Here is a 17,479-nt window from a genome sequence, read left to right as displayed (position 1 = left end):
CTCTGGTATCCATCACAAACAAGACACACCACCCGGAGACTCGGCCCGATCACAAATGCCCCAAGCACAGACAGCTTGCCCTTCAGACCTTATCTACCTTTAAAATTCCTTGGCCAGTCTATTCTAGAGGCTTCAATATCTTTAAGAATAAGAAGTTTTAAGAGAATCTTACAAATGCCCTGGCCCTTTCCTTCTTAAACAACGTCTGGGGCTGGAACAATGGCACGAGCATGAGGACCTGACTTCAGCTCCCGGAGGCCATGGGAAAGCCAGGGTGACGGCATGCACCTGCAACCCTCACATGGGCGGCACGAGGCACGAAGACAGGCCGTCCCTGAGGCTCCCTGGCCAGCTGCCTAGCAGAATCCATGAGGGAGCTTTAGGTTCAGGGAGAGACTTTGTCTCCAAAACTAAAATCGAGGTGTTGAGATGACTCAAGTACCTACTGCCAGGCCTGACAGCCTGAGTTCGATCCCCAGGACCCACAGGCTGTCCTCCGACATCCGCTCAGGTCATGGAATGCGCATGCGCGCACACACAGATACATACACACACACACACACACACACACACACACACACACACACACACACACACACACACACGAGATAAGAGGAGGGGGGAGAAGAGAGGAGAGGAATGGAGGGGAAGGAAGGGGAGGGGAGGGGAAGGAAGGGGAGGGGAGAGAAGAGGAGGGAAGGAGGTCTGTGAGGTACATACTTCAGCCAGTGAAGTCACTACTACCCAGAGTCCCTGGCTACCCAGAACCTCCCAGCTTTGGTTTCAAGTCCAAAGCCTTCTTTATATGCAGAAACAAAACATTTTTGTGCTCTGAAACTGAGAGCCCATGACCTGCTAGGCCCACCTCTCCCTTGTAACCTGTTTAGCGAACAGCCCATAAACTGGTGGTATTTGATGGTCTCGGAATGACAAAGCAGAAGATTTGGGGTGACAGTTCTCTGACCTGGGCCGGGCAGGCCTGGTTTGGATGACAGTACCGGCCACCGGCTGGTATTGGACACAAATGACGCACTGGAGATGAAATGCTTAGGGGGTCCCTCGTAGTCCACAATCTCGTACTGACCAGGACCAGGGAGAGGCGGCTTTGGGGGCAGAGGCAGAGGGTGGGCAGAAAAGTTCAGGAGCGCACCTTTCCTTTGGAAAAGACAAAATGGGAAGACATCACCTCAGCAGCTCTGTGGAGGAAATGGGAGAGTCTAAAGTGCAGGTGATGCCTGACAGCCTCCCCCACCCCCACCCAGCCCCCCACCCCCTCCTCCCAGGCTCACCCTGGGCAGTATCTATCCTAGCTTAGCTGCATGTGAGCCCAGGGCCTCTAGGCCTCATTTTCCTTGTCTGTACAATGACAACCGTACCTCACAGGCTTGTCAGGGTTGAAATGAGGTACGGTACCTAAAATAAGGTCCTCAGGGCCGTGAGAGCACAGACACATTTCTGTTATAGATGCCTGTGGCTGGACTCACTGGGAAAAGCAGGTAGCATTGATTGTATGTGCTGGCTGTGATCAATTGATAGAGTCTGGCTGGAGCTCTGAGAACTGAAGCCTGGATGAAAGAGGCCTTGATGAGCCACTTGTGATGTCTGCATGGCCAAGGGAAGAGGAAGCCTCATCCTGCCCTCCAGGGATTTACTGTCCTACAACAGGCAGATGTCTATTGACATTCCAGAACCCTGGTAGCTTCCCCTTAAAGCTAGAGGCAGGGGTGGAAAAGCGCAGGGCTGGAATCTAGAACTTGCACAGGACACTTAGTGCTTATATTGTAACTGTTTCAGGCTGCCATCTTTCCTTCCCGAAAGGGATTCTATTTTGTATAGCATCTTTGCCATTAAGTCATTAAATAAACACTTAAGTAGGACCAAGCCTTCTTAACAATTCTGGAACACAGTTTACTTATGTATAAGTTGGGGAAGTTGGATAAGAGGACCTTTGAGGACTAATCGCTCACCTCAACCCATTTAGGATGGTTACTGGATGTCCAGGTCATTTGGGGACTCAAGTCACTGTGCAGGTGAAAGGCTGCCTCCCACCTGAAGTTACTTCTGGGGCTTCCCATGGAAAGGGGAGTGAGTTTCTCAGAGCCCAGAACATCCCAGAAAGGACACTGTGCCTGAAACCCTAGGGGAGTCCTGGCTTTGGAGACTCTGCTGACCTTGGGCCTCTACCTTCTTAATTCCAGAGAGCCAGGACATCTAGAGATGTCTAGTCAACCTCCTTATTTGCTAAAGGAGCCTGTGTCCAGAGAGACGGTAGCATACATAAAGTCAGAACCAGTTGCAGACTTGTGGTCCTGTAGTATGGGGTCTCTTAGTACCAGCAATTTGGAGACGCACCATGACAGAGGTGTCTGGGTTTCAGAGACACCTGCATGGAGTATGAATTCTAGCCACGCCACTCACTGGCTGTTGGGGTCTCAAAGACCCTATACCTGGAGCAGGGAGTGAGAACCCCTACTTTTTATAGGGGAGCTATGAAAACAAAATAAAAACGACAGAGAAGATCTGAAAAGCATCATCCATAGAGCTAGTGCATAGTCAGTGCTCACACCAGCACCACTCGGGGTGTGGGGATTTGCCCACTGCTGGGGAGGCCATGGAACGCTACCTCGCCCTGCTGGAGGCTCAGACCTTGCACCGGCTGGCTTGGACGTTTATATTAGAACAAAGGTACCCACAGGAAGAAGGTAGAATGTACCCCTCTACTCTGTATGGAGGACCTGGCTTCAGAGTGTGGTCAAGAGCCTTTCTCCTTGTAAATAAATGCTACCTCACCCCTGTTCTGGCTGTGACTCCCTCCCTAAGGCACCCTGAGAAATTTCATGTATATGTGTCTGGCCACATTTTGAGGCAGACCTGACTTCTGAAAGTCACAAATGAAATGAGCCAACTACCAGATGAAGCCATTCATCGGTCTGGGTCACTCCCAAGCCCAAGAGTCCCACATTATTTCCAGGGACGACCATGAGGTGTCTGCTTGCCCAAACAGGGGTAGCTGCTGAAGGCTGATGCAGGCTGGGCCCACGTCACATACCTGCATGTTTGGTTGGAGCGGCCCCTTCCTGCATCCTATCACAGTACTAGGGATGCCCCACATCCTCAGCAGAATGTCAGGGTCTCTAGTGAGCACCAGCTCTGTGTGCAGCTCTGGTCAAGCACATTTAGGAGTCTAGGATGTTCTGGACTAAGACAAAGATCTTGAGGGCTGGGTAGTCCACGGCTGGCTAGTGTCTATCTGAATGGTGACAGTGAAGAGTGTCCCCTTCCCTGCCCACTGGCTATGTGTTCTCAGGAAATCTGACCACCCCAGACCATATGCTAGGAGTAACTAGGTTTCACTCCTATGCTTACCAGGAAGTCTGCTAGAAAGGGGAGCACAAATAGAGACACATGTCTGTAATCCCAGCACTCGGGTAGCCGAAGCAGGAGAATTGCCACAGATCTGAAGCTCTGTGGACTATATGGAGAGTGTCCAGGCAGCCTGGGCTACACTGCAAAGCCCTCTAACATGAGAGCAGAGACAGTTCCCACCAGGGGATCCAACCCTGCACCCTGGAAGAGGTCAGCAGGGAACCTTCAGGTAGGGAGAGCAGGGGATGGCATTCCAGTAGTGGGCACCCGGGCGGGCACCAGAGAGAGCAGCCAGCCTCAGCCCTTTTGCGGTATCCAGGCTCCATCAACTTCTTTGCCCCTTCCCTTTCCCTGTAGTTCAGCATGGGGCTAGCGGCCTCAAAGCTGAGTAAGGCAAGATCACTACCCCTAAAGAGTGAGGCAGGTAGAAAGCACGGTAGGCTTGCGTGTGTGTGTGTGTGTGTGTGTGTGTGTGTGTGTGTGTGCACATGCACACATGTGTACATGCAGGTAGAAGACTCACCAGGGGAGGGGCCCAATAGGTGGATGTGCAAGGGTGGGGCTGAGTTTATAGGGAAGTGCTCCTTCAGGAAGGAACAGCAGGCAAGGCACAGGGCTGAGAGCCTTGCTGTTCTGGGTCTTTCTGGGAGAGAAAGTGTGATCAAAAGGCTGTGATCAGAGATCCCTCTTAACTTCACACTTACAGGGTCTGTGGGGAAATGGGGGAGAGAATGGTGAGAAATGAGAGAACAACCTAGAAATAATGGGGGTGGGGGGCTGAAGGCAGACAGTATCATCGTGTTTCCTGTGTCCCAAACTCTGTGGGGGAGAGGGGAAGGGGGGATAGTGTGCAAAGAAGGTGATGGACTCCAGACACCAAAGTCCCCCTTACCCAGGGCTGGTTCCTGGTGGCATGGTGCAAATGGGAAATCACGGAGGTCCAGTGGTCACACCCAGGATGTGTGTGACCAGCGTGGGTTTGGTGGCTTAGTAATGAATGAAAACATCTACCAGGCTCCCCAGTAACCACACTGGGGATTATGCACAATCCAGCTTCCTAGGGAGCCCTTTGTCAGTGGCTCAGAGATAATGGATGTCTTCAAGGTCTCCTCAGGTCACTTGTAGAAGGCATCTAGGACCCCCAGGACACTCCCAGGCGCAGGTTCTCTGCCTGGGGGATTCCCAGGTTTGGGAGGGATAAAGGGGCAATTTCTCACAATTCCTCTCCACATTAAAGGGCCACCGATTGCCTCTGGGGTGGAATGCAGTATCTATCTGTTCTTCAGGGTAGGGGCAGTGACAGATGAGCTGCCTGGGAAGATGCATCCCACAGCGAATTGACAATCCCCAGGAACTTTAGGTGGGCCCAGCATAATTGGCCCAGCGTAATTACTGAATTGGAGCCGGGCCAAGGGGCTTGATTCTCGGGTTCCCCTTGACAGGACAGCGTGCTACGCAAAGCCTTTGGCTTAGAGACTCCAGGAAGTGGTCAGAGAGGAGTCTCTGGGTGTTCCTCTACCTGGCGGCAGGTGGCACCGGGAGGACCCCATTCTGATCTCAAAGCCCTCACCATGCCTTGCCCTGCCTCACTGAGTCACCCCCAGGATGGGTACTGAGGAACTCGAGAAGTGAAACCCTGGCTAACACTCGCAAGCCAACAAATCCTCCTAGCTTTGAGTCAGCTGGGCAGCCGAAGGCCGAGAACACCCACAACGCGTTCCTCAGCCACATCTTAGGAGGCACAAGCGCCAGCCTCCGGCGTGGCACTGCCCTACAGCTACCATTCCAGAAAGCTCGGGAGTAGGCCCTCCTTGTTGAAGCTTCCAGATCCGGGCTGTGGGTTTGAGCCACCATGCAAAATCGCAGCTGTATCTTATTTCAGTAGGCTATAGAATAATCTCAGCTGTAATGAGTAAGAGCCAGATGTCTGAGGGGACAGACGCGTCTCCCAGTTTGAACATTAGGTAATGCATCCAAACATCACATGGCCTCCATAAATATGCACGGCTTTTATGCGTCAGCTGGGAAAAAGTAAGAACTGTTTCCAAGTTCTGCTTCATTCAGCCTCGCAGGAGTCACAGCGGAGAAAATCAACTCCACTCAGCAGTGAGGCAAGAAGGCTCCATGGAGGATAATCCTCTGCCCCTTACTGCAACATTTCCCAGGGAGACCAAGGAATAGTTCCTGTGCAGAGGGGACTCAGAGCCAGCCTGAAGGAAAGAGTCTCTGACCTTTAGAAGGGGAGTAGCCCTGGTCCCCCGCCCCAGGGCCTGGGAGAAGGATCCTGCAGAATCCCACAGTGGGACCACAGAGGGAACTTATTAGTAGCTTCCATCTAAGCCTGAGTCCCTTCTCCAGCTCCTGTTTGACTTGACTGAGTCCTGAATTCCTGCCCCATGCCCCAGGCTGACAGCCAGATGGTGCCCAATGTTTCCAGCCCCCTACCAGTTGCCTGGATGTCTAGCCTACTGCAGCTGTGGCCGTGACATCTGCCTGGCCTCTGGGGAGGGGCTCAGGTGTCCACACACTCAGCCCCACCCTGGTGGTCGCCCTTGCCATGGTTGGACCTGCAAGGGGGGAATGCAACAGGAACAAAGACTCAGACAGTGACAAAATCGATGTTTTGTGCAATTAGTTCTAGAAGTTCCACAGCCACTTGAGGAATTCTTAAGCACTGAATGCCTTTGAGTCGCTTAGATGAAAGTAACATAGAAATGATGTATAACAGGGCTGGAGAGGGGGTTCAGGGGCAAGGAGCCCTTGTTCTTGCAGGGGACTGGGGTTAGGTTCCCAGTAACCCCAAGGCAGCTCACAACCATCTATAGCTACAATTCCAGAGGACCCATCACTCTCTTCTGGCCTCCATGGGCACTGCAGACACATGGTGCACAGACATACATGCAGGCAAAACACCCACACACATAACATAAAAATAAAACTTTCCAAACGGCATCTATTTTAAATGGTGACACAGCTCTCAATCCTCCCAACCCTGCTTTGATGAAGCAGGATCTGGCTATGTAGCCCAGGCTGGCCTTGAATTCTCAATCCCCCTGCCTCAGTTTCCAAAGTACTAGGATTACAAGCATGAGCCAACCCACCTAGCTCTGTTTCTTTTTAAATTTGTGTTAATATTAAGTCACCATTTGTACCTACTGTGTGGCTGACAAATTTTAATTCTGAAAGTAACCCTGTGAGGCGTGAATTAAACCCATTTAGCTTTTCAGAGAAAGGCATGAGAGCTCACAGAGTGTAATACATGCTGCCCAAGGCCACACAGCATGCACTCAGCAGAGCCAAGTTCAAATCCAGCCGTTCCCCGTCAGTGCACCAGTAAGTGCGCCCCAGCTTCTGCATTTCCCCAAGCGAGCACAGGAGAGGCACCGTATTCTAAAAACAGAGCGACCGTGGCCCAGGAGAAGTCAGCTTCATGGGGAACACAGCAAGATCCTGACGGCCCAGAATTCTGTTGGCAGGATGTGAGCTGTCCGGACTCAGGCAAATCCCTCAACCTTCCTGAAACACAGCTCCTTCCTCCAGGAAGCAAATATGGTGATTCTACTGTTGTGGTGGGGGGACATGTTCCTAACAGACGCTACTTAGTTAAAGTCATATACTCTCCAATGGCTTATTGAGCATTGTAACACGGTGGCAGGGGCCTCTGGACTGGGTCCTGCTTAAATGGTGCCCATTCTCATTTTGCTCCTTTGAGCATCCCCTGGAGCTACCTCAGAGGAAAAATGCAGGACTCACGGGATACGAGGCTTTTTCAGAATCTTGGTGTGTTCATTGGGGTTGTAGTAGCCAGGCCCTGGGCCTGTTGACGTCAGTTTTAACCCACGGCCAGTTTTGGATTTGAAGCAGGACACTAAGATCTTTGGCGACTGCTTTACCAAAGATTCATTGACGTTGTAATGTCCTGAACAGAGAGAACATTGACATAGGGTGAGACATTCTTCCCAGATCGGTGGAAAGCAGCACCTTTCCACCATGTCCTGTCACTTTTTGCCTTATTCCAGAGATTGCTCGCTGACCAGGCTGGTGGCCAACAAACCCCAACAATTCCTCTGCCTCTGCCCTCCACAACACTGGAGTTTTGGGAGCATGTGTGATCACACCCAGCTTTTTTACATAGGTAATGGGGATTTGAACTTGGATCCTCATGCCTGTACAGCAAGTACTCCTACCCAAGGAACCACCTCCCCAGCCCCTAAGCAACAGGCTCCAATTTTTTTTTTTTAATTTTATTTTTAGATGTCTTTGTTTGCATGTGGGCACGTTGAGGGATACGTGTTCCTAGAGGGGTCAGATCCCCTGGAGTTGGAATTCCAGACAGTGTGGGGCACCTCAAGTGGATGCTGGGAACTGAAGTTGGGTCCTCTGGAAGAGCAGCAAGAGCTCTTAACCGCTGAGCCATCTCTCCAGTTCTGCACAACAGGCTCTTACTCAGAATCTGCTGTGCGTAAGGCCCGTACCCCACGCTCTGTCTGAAGAAACCATAATCAAATCCACTTCACTTACACACAAAGCTTAAAGGAGGAGAGAACAGCCTGAGCTGGAGGGAGAGCAGGGAGCAGCCTCACCCCTAAATTCTCACAGCTCGGGGAGTGGATACAGGTGTTCGGGAGACGTGAGGTGCAGTGCTGGCAAAGGCCTCACAGACACCTGCTCACGTTGGTCCAAGCTTCCCATCACTCAGAAGTTAGGGGCATTGGTCAATGGAACGGGAAAGCTCCAGGCACGAAGCTGGACACACAGCAGGCCCCTCGGTGTAAACACTGGCCACAACATACACATGGAGGTCAGAGGACAGCTTGAGGGAGTTGCTTCTCCACCGTTTGGTCCTGAGGACAGCAAATGCCTTTGCCTGTTAGCCCATCCTGCCAGCCCTCCTTATATTTTTGAGACAGGGTCTCTCACTGAACCTGGAGTCCTGGGATTTGGCTAGACTGGCTGGCCAGCAAGCCCCATGGATCCCCCTGTCTCTGCCTCCTCAGCTCTGGATTACAGGAACTGCCCACTCCCCCTGGCTTTCTCACTGGGTGGGAGAAATCAATGTGCCCTCAGCAAGCATTTGCCAGTGCAGCTGTCTCCCAGCCCCACCCCCTTTAAAAAACAGAATCTCCTATTATAACAATTCTCCTGCCTCAGCCTCCCAAATATCGGGATTACAGGTGCCACATACTAATATATTTTTAAAGATGTACATAAATGGAAAAGTAACACAAAACTTGAACATCTATACATACTATCATGACATTTATGCACAAGTGACCATGACTGAATCAGGGCTGGGATGGGGGTGGGGGTGGGGGTGGGGGTGTCAAGAGGAGTCATGCCAGGAAAATAAATTTAGTAGAATTTGTGGGATCCAGAAAAGTGGGGAAAACCTTAGTAGTGGTGGCCCTGTAGGGTTGCAGTTCAAATTCTCAAGGCACTGTAAATTTGACTTCGTTCTTTATGAGTTTTTGTTTTAGAGAGGGAGTCTCACTCTTTAGCCCTGGCTGGCCCCAGACTCAAGCACTCCTCCTGCTTCCTGTCTTCTGAGAGGGTGACTTTGTTTTAAACAGAATTCGCTTTTCTACTGGAAAAGTGATGAGGCCGACACAGGGCGATGCTATGTCAGTCATCTCCAAGAAAGGCATCAGGGAGCAGCTGGATGCCCCCACGGAAACAAGGGGACACTCACCCTGTGCTGGAGGAGCAGTTTGGCCCCCATTCTGTTCTTTGTTTCGGGGACCCTGGGGAGCCTCTGTGTTGAATGTGAGGCCCCATCTCAGGGCTCTGGCTAAAGCCCAAGGGTGCCAGCTTTGTTCTGCTGTATAAACAAACAAGGTGGGGCTTTGTGGGGCTGGTGCGGGGGAGGGGAGGGGGTGCATTGTGGCTGCGCTGAGCCTCCTAATTAGTGATGGTTTTGTTACTCAGCTTCAGCCTGATCTTCTGGCTTTAATCTGGATTTGCTGAAATCTGACGTGCCCTGCAATTTTCTCCACACCCTATGCCTCCCTGCCCTTCCTCTGGGTTCTGGGGCCCAAAGCTCCAGGGTTGGCTGGGTAAGGCTGGGGGTCAGGCCATGTGGACTCTTCTAGACCCCTCTGAACTGATCCACTAGGATGTCCTCCAGGGAGGGAAGTGTGGGAGCACAAGGGTGTTGCCACCTTTTGGAATACAGCAGAGACTAATTCAGGCAAGCTCTGATGTGTTCCTGGATCCTCGTTCCAGAAGGCACTGACGATCCGAAGGGGAGCGGGGGTCTAGTCAGGCATCTTTGGGTTTAGAGATGCTATTTAGTGGCCAGTGACACTGGACAAGTTTTGTAACTGAGCATCTTTCCTCTGTGCGTGAACTACAGGGCCATGGACACAGGCAGGCAGAACACTCCCTGCGGACTAAACACTGGGAAATGCAGCCAGAACCCACCTGCTGCACTATTTAGGAAGTGACCTCTGAGGCAGTGTCACCTCCTCTTTCTCTCCCTGTCAGAGGGAAGCGGCCTCACTTCCCCACCTGGGTGCCCAGAGCTGGTGTGTCTGACTCCAAAAAGCCATGTCAAGAAGGCTGCTTAGGGGACATGTGCAGAGCTACTGGGCCCCTTATCACCTCTCTGTTCCGCACTCTCTACACACACACACACACACACACACACACACACACACACACACACACACACACACACAAGCTTCTTCCAAACAGGTTCCCTGTAGGGAGATGGTGCCCAGGGAACCAGAGCCAAGCCGCTGCTTACCTGGAGCTGGCCCTGCCGAGCAGGCCAAGGGGAAGACTCCTCTTTCTGTTTTTGACAGAAACCCAACTCGAGCAGAGAGATTGCTTCTCTGTTTGCAGCTGGCGCTGGCCGCCTGTGTGAGAGAAAACACACTCTGTGTTCGGTGCCTGCCCCTCTCTGTCTTTGTCACTCTGCCTGGACAGGCGGCAAATATGAGCCAAATTTAAACGTGTCCTTTTTAGAAGGAGAATTGACGTGAGTTGAAAAGGTGACTATGGCTGTGACTTCACCAACTACTTAGCTCAAGTGGTCTGTGACAAGCACGCATGCACGCACGCACTCACACATGCATGAATACACGCATGCCACGCACACCAAGGTGAAGCCAGAAGAGAATGGCTGGAGAGAAACCTGAAGAGCCTGGCCTCTGGCCCCTCTTCTGCCTGCCTACGGATACGCTGCTCTGCTCAGGTGGTTTAATCTCCCTGAGCCTGAGTTCTCTCTCTCTCTCTCTCTCTCTCTCTCTCTCTCTCTCTCTCTCTCTCTCTCTCTGTAAAATGCATCTGATGACCCCCACTCTGCTTGTTTCAGAGCATCGTTATGGGTGGGTGGGGGGATCACAAACCATCTAGAGAAAGTTGGGGGATTCGTTCCTTGGTTTCTTCTCAGTCCTAGCTAGGGTCTTGTGTGCCACGGGCCGGCTGCACCCACTGCCCTTCGGGAGGTATTTTTACCAAGTGTGCGGTGTGGTGCTGTCACAGTTGGCTTGTATTTCTTTTGCTGTCGTTTTCATCCTTTCCAGAACAAGTCCCCATGCCTCCCAACCTGGTCCCTGGCTGCATTCTTCTCTATGCAAACAGTGCTCTCTAAACAGGGCATGTGAGGTGCACCGAGTCCTATCGCTCAAGATTATGATCAAGTCTGCAATCATTCTCTTCTCTCTGCTTTTCTGGACAGACCAGAAGTGAAGAATTTTGGCTGATCCACGCACTAGACATGTGAAAGAGTCCCATGTGTTCAGAACTCTAAAAATGATGGGGGTGGGTTGGGCCTCAGGGGGCCTGAGATCACTCTTCTGTTATGCACGAATCACAAATATTTGAAGTGCCTATTTGCAGTCAGTCTCCTGTAGTTGTAGATAACAGGAGCAATAAAATTGTGCGCAAGAGTGCTGGGAATATTTGCTGAATGAGTGAAACTATTCGCTGGGGGCTGGGATGGCTTGATTCTCCCTGATACTTCTTTGTTTGAAAAAAAAAAAAAGTTTCTCGAGAAATGCAGGTGGCATTTTGATTTTGTGCTCACAGAGGTGGAGGAATGTAGCTTTTCCCAGGGTCCTGATGGCAGGTTCCGTGCAGAGAGCTCCTACACAAAGGCCAGATGGGCAGGCTAATTACTGGACAGGAGAGGACCAGGCCCAGAGGGAAGATAATAACAACCCCCACAGCAAAGGACTCCAAAGGAGAAGCCGGACCGAGGCCGGGCAAGTTGCTCAGTGCACAGCATGGCTAACGGGATTATGGCCTTTGGGCTCCTTGCCTGATGCCGCCACCATTGTTCTCCTAGTTGGGGAAAAGCCTCCTGCAGACAAAACAGTTCCCTGGCTTTGTTCTTACCCAGACGGAAAACCTGTGGAAAACAGGGCATTTTTGTATGCCTGTGAGTCCACAGGAAGATTTCGTCATTAGCCTAAGAAAATACTCAGCAGGTAACAACAGAACAAAGCTGAGTTACTGAAGCTCCGTGGAGAGGAACTCTGGGTGTAGCTAAGTGGGAAATACACCTGGACCCATGCAGGGTGACTCCAAAACAGACTGAGGAGTGTGTGTGAATGTGAAGACCCTGAAGGAACTGCACCTGGCCCTTGGAGGCATTTGCCCTGGGAACCCACATTATGTGGGAATTGGCACGGGGCGGGAAAGATACTTCAGCAGTTAAGAGCACATACTGCTCTTGCAGAGAACCAGAATTCGGTACCCAGCACCCACACCAAACAGCTCATTACTTACTGCCTATAACTCCAGCTCCAAAGGATCCATGCCTCTGGCCTCCAAGGGCACCTGCACTAAGGTACGCATACACCCTACACACATATACACATAATTTTAAAAATAAACTTTAAAAAAAGGAAGTAGAATTACATAGAAATTCTACTCTGTATGCTGGATTTCTCCAGGGCTTAATTGCATATTATTCAAAATATACATATGTTATGTTCAGTCACATTGAAACAGTCATGAACAAAATCCATGCACTCTATGTGGTTAGGGGAATGGCTTAGCCACTAAAAGGATTGCTGAATAAACATACAAACCCAGGTTCACACCTCTAGCACTCAGCATAAAAAGTCAGGAACAGTGGCACACATCTGGGGAGGCAGAGACAGGAGGGTCCCTGAGGCTCACTGGCCAGCCAGTAGGGGAGAACCTTTTCTCAAAATAAATAGATAGATGGATAGATAGATAGATAGATAGATAGATAGATAGATAGATAGATAAGATAGATAGAGATAAATAGAGATAGATAAATAAGCATCCTCTATTGTGAACTGGAATCAGGTAATCCATGAAATACAATAAAATGTCTGGTACTTTACTAGGAATTAGTGCAAGGACCACATAATTCATAGACCAGCTGATTCAGCCTGTGCGAAGCACACCTCTGCTATAATCAACACATCATCATCATCATCAGGGTCCAGTTATTCCAGGGAAACATTCTAGAACAGCACGGCCAATACAGTAGCCACAATCAGCCCTGGAAGCATGACTGATCCAAAATTAAGACAGGCGTAAATAGCAAATATACATCAAACTGCAAAGACTTCCAATGAGACAAGGGTCCTCCTGAAATATCTCATTAAATAATCTTATGTCAATATGTGATTGATATCAAAACAATGACACTTTGGATCTACTGGGATATATTAAAAATATATTGCAAAAGTTAATATATATATAATTACAAGATATGTTACAAAAATTAATTTCACCCATTCCTTTTTAGTTCTATATGCTGCTACTAAAAATCTCTAATGATACAGCTGTCCTCATTAAGTTACTACTGCCCAGTGCTGACCCAGCAGGCACCACCCCTACTCTGAGCACGTTACAGTCAACTGGCCCAGTCTTACAGGGTGCACAGGAGCTCTGTAGACAAATAAATATGACTTACAAATCGTGTTTCAAAAGAGGAACTTGAGAATGAGGTATCTGAGACCAATGTCCTTCGAAATGCAGCCCTTTGTGGCTCACACCTTCTGTGTGGGATTGGGGGTCACATCCTGGATTTCAGGGTGCTCACGTGGGTTTATGCTCTCCCTGGCTTTTTCATCACCCTTAAAGCAGATGTCACCGCTCCCATTTTATAGTGGTGGCTCCACAGAGCCCATGACTAACCAAAGACGGCCCACCCCCTTCCCTGGATCACTGCAGACCATGCGCCGGGTGCTGCACTCATTCCCCAACCTAGATTCTCCCCATGAGTGTCTTCACCAAGTCTGGAAGATGAACACATCTCCCCCCACGATACAGATCAACAACCCAAGCCCTGAAAAGGTTGGCGGAGCACGGGCCAGGCACAGAGCATGGCAGAGTGGTGGGAAAGGCTGGCGGAGCATGGGCCAGGCACAGAGCGTGGCAGAGTGGAGATCTGAGCTAAAGCTTCCTGTCATGGGATAATCTTTCTGTACACTATGAAGATGTCTGTTTAACCTCACCTGCCTAGGCACCTTCTGATTGGTTTAATAAAGAGCTAAATGTCCAATAGCTAAGCAGGAGAGGATAGGTGGGACTTCCGGAGATAGGAACTCTGGGAAGAAAAGAGGTGATGATGGTCACCAGCCAGACACAGAGGAAGTGGGGCACAGCACTGGGCAGAAGTAACGAACTATGTGACAGAATGCAGATTAATAGAAACAGGTTAATTTAAGTTATAAGAGCTGGTTGGGAGCAAGCCTAAGCTAAGATCAAGCTTTCATACTTAGTAAGAAGTCTCCATGTCACTATTTGGGAACTGGTAATCCAAAGAAAGTCCAACTACAGCTTCCTACAGGTACCCTTTCCCACCCATTCCTTTCTGCTCAGAGCACTACCGCTAACACACACACACACACACACGCACATGCACACGCACACGCACACGCACGCGCACGCACACGCACACGCACACGCACGCACACGCACACGCACACGCACACACAAATGATTCCAGACACCTTTAATCCCAGCACTGAGGGGGCAGAGCCAGGCGGATCTCTGTGAGTTCAAGGCTAGTCTTGACTACATAGCAAGTTCCAGGACAGCCAGAGTTACATAGTGAGATCCTGTCTCAAAAAAAAACAAAACAAAAACAAAAAAACAAAACAAACAAACAAACAAACAAACAAACAAAAAAACCACTGACAATTTTCAGATATAGAAAGAAACCGGGTTTTCCTTATTAAATTCTAAAAAGTACATGAATCGTGTCAGCAGCTGAGATGGTAAGTGGGCATCTGTTATGACAGAGGAGAAAACCCCTGACAGGCTCTGTGAGAGAGGCGAGGGATGAAGGGACTTCCTGCAGCTCCCTGCCGCCCTCTACCGTTGCCCAACCTTCAGATTCTTGCCTTCGCCTCAGTCACCCCTCTCCTCCCCCAGCTTGCTCACATGCTCACTGGCTGACCCTCCGGGTTAAAATGCTCTTCCCTGATCACTGGCAACACACCCTTTCAACACAGCCCTGGACAAGGGCAGGTGGTGTCCTTACATGGTACTGGTTTGGGGCAGGGGTTTCCGATTTGACCACTTTCATGAAGCTTGGCAGCTGGAACATGCTGGAACAGGAATTGCTGAAGTCCTTCTTGGAAACCAACTCTGAGGGGATGGTGTAGGCATTGGCAGCAGGATATTTAGAAATGATGTTGCCCAGCCGGGCACACTGAGGAAGGAGGAAAAGAATCAGCATCATCACGTGACCCCGGGGCTGTGAGGACAGGTCAAAAGAAAAGGACCCTGCCCCAAGTCCATGGCTGTCTGATCGCTTGCTTGCTTGTTTGCCTGGTTGTTTATTTGTTGAGACAGGGTCTCACTGTGTAGCCCAAGCTGGCCTGAAGCTCACTGTATGGCTCAGGCTGGCCTCAGACTTGCAATGTTCCTCCTGCTTTGGCCTCCCCAGCGCTGGCATGCTGGGCACTGGCCACCATGCCCAGCTTACAAGCATTTTTTCCCCCTAAGAGGCAAGACTGTAGCAAGCAACAGTGGTAATTGGACCTCGGGCTTTGAGGGCTCGCTCTTGGGAAATGCAAGTTCAGACCCATTCCAACTTCTGTAAACTAATTTAAAGTATTCGTCATCTGTTTGGGACCTGGAGAGAGTGATTTTTCCCAGCAATGCATTCTCACTGCACCCTGCTCCTGGCCACTTCCACCTGCCTCATCAGCTGTGGGGTGACTCCTGTGATAGGGGGGGTTAGACTGGCCCCAGTGGTATCTACAGGGAGCTGCTGCAGCTAGCTTAAAGGGGCAGGGCTATGCAGGGATAGCTGTTCATGCCTCCCATTCCTACCAAATCACTGGTTTCACGCCGGGTTCAGTGGCACACACCTGTGGTCCAGAATTTGGGAGGCAGAGACAGGAAGACAGTGAGTTTGAAGCCAGCCTGGGCTGCACAGTGAGACACTGTCTCAAAAAAACAAACAAAACAAAACAAAAAAACACCAAGAACAACAACAAATCACCGCATTCATAAAAACTCTATAACACTTATGTTTCAACAGAACGGATTCCAGAACCTTCCAGAGACCATGATAAACTATTTTCAGTTCAAAAACAAACACAATCAGTGTTTGCCACATGAATGGGGGCAAAAGTCACAGAAACTCAATGATAACATCTCCTTACCCTATGACAGCCTGGCTAGTATTAGAATCTGATAAAAACAAAAGCTTCCCGTAATTTAACGGTGAAAAGCTTGGGAACACTACCCTGGGTTTTCTCCACTCAACAGAGGTCAGCACCACCCAGGCACCCAGGAAGTGGGGGGAGCCGGGAGCGACCTTTACTTCCCTCTACCCGCTCCTCGAGGGCTGGGTGGGCATGACTCTCAACGGTGGCATGGAGGTGTGGGTTTCACCAGAAGCAGGGGTGCCCTCACCTGAATTCTAACCCGGGTTCAAATCCCAGCTCTAGCTGTAAGGCTCTTCAGTGTTTCCCGCAGCAAGGACTACGCCCCTGGCAGCAGCCTTCACTTCCGGCCACTTGTTTCCCATTTGTTGTGGCCTTTGGTTTGTACAACTTTAAGCAGCAGACATTATGACCATGTCACAGAAGAAAAAACTCCACTCTGCTAATAAAACGCTGTGGGACCACCATCTTCAGCAAGGCCGGCTGCCTCCACACGATGACCCGGATCAGAAATGCACTCCAAAGAGAAATGGGTCAAGAGGCATGGCCCTGGAGGAGCAGCAAATCTTTTTTGCCTTCAGAGACATTGCTTTTATGTTGGGGGGGGGGGGGGAGAACGTTCTAAAAAAACATCCCATAGTGCCAAGTTCCCTGAGGCGTCATAATAGGATTAGTGTCTGCAGCACTCAGTCTCCAGCTGTGCACCCTGCACTTACCTGCCAGGCCTGTGGTCTCCAGTCAGGCCCCACACTGGCCCTTGGTAACTTCCCCCTGACACACACTGATTCCCCAGAACCACCCTGCCACTGTGCGACCCAGAAAGACCACCAAAGTGTCCCCATCATCTCCCCTCCAGTCGTCCCCCCCCCCCGCGCGCGCCCTTCATCCCCCCCCTCCATCACCTCCCCCCTGCCGTCTCATTTAGCTTCTTGGTCAGTTGTAGAAGACTCTAGAACAAAACTTGGAGTGCCTTAATGGGTGTCGCCCTGACAGCCATCAGGAAGTGTGTAGAATTTATAGGCCCATGGACATTTTTGGCAGCCTCACCCCAATCACACTCCTCTGGGCCCTTGTGATCTTCCTCTGAGGTGGGAGACTTGAATTTCCTCGAGTCTTGGAACGAAGAAGTGGGGAAAAGGCCCTCTGTCCCTCATCTAGTTTGGACAGAAACTAGAGACTGTGTGGGACCTACAGTCCAGGTATTACAAACCACTTAAGGCCCCCTTCCCAAGAACAAAGAAACGCAAGTATTTAAAAATATAAAGCTGGGGCTGGAGAGATGGCTCAGACATTCTAGCATTTCAGCAGAGGACCTGGATTTGATTCTTAGCACCTACATCAAGCAACTTAGACCAGCCTATAACTCCAGTTCCTGGGGACCTGGCACCCTCTGCTGGCCAGTGCAAGTATCTGCACTCATCCCTAGACAATTTAAAACAAACCTTTTCTTTAAAACAACAAATATAAAGCTGAAGTCTCGCACCAAGGGTCGGGTACACCCACAT

The 17,479-nt window shown here is 50.4% G+C and overlaps 1 protein-coding gene across 3 annotated transcripts in view; it reads right to left on the bottom strand.

Moving 5' to 3' along the window:
- The window catches only part of Stpg1 (sperm tail PG-rich repeat containing 1), a 43,512-nt gene that overhangs the window by 2,606 nt on the left and 23,427 nt on the right, over positions 1-17,479 (bottom strand). For 2 of the 3 annotated variants that reach the window (XM_059255182.1, XM_059255181.1), the window contains exons 5-8: positions 14,840-15,010; positions 10,112-10,223; positions 7,120-7,285; positions 880-1,155 (exon numbers count right to left, since the gene is read on the bottom strand). In XM_059255182.1, coding sequence (XP_059111165.1) covers positions 880-1,155; positions 7,120-7,285; positions 10,112-10,223; positions 14,840-15,010 — 725 coding nt within the window. The remainder of the gene's footprint in view (positions 1-879; positions 1,156-7,119; positions 7,286-10,111; positions 10,224-14,839; positions 15,011-17,479) is intronic. The other variant, XM_059255183.1, reaches the window with a different exon arrangement.

The sequence above is a fragment of the Peromyscus eremicus genome, chromosome 2, assembly GCF_949786415.1.
Source record: "Peromyscus eremicus chromosome 2, PerEre_H2_v1, whole genome shotgun sequence".
NCBI lineage: Eukaryota > Metazoa > Chordata > Mammalia > Rodentia > Cricetidae > Peromyscus > Peromyscus eremicus.
The sequence above is the reverse complement of the archived record's forward strand: the minus strand, read 5'-3'. Positions and strand labels throughout refer to the sequence as shown.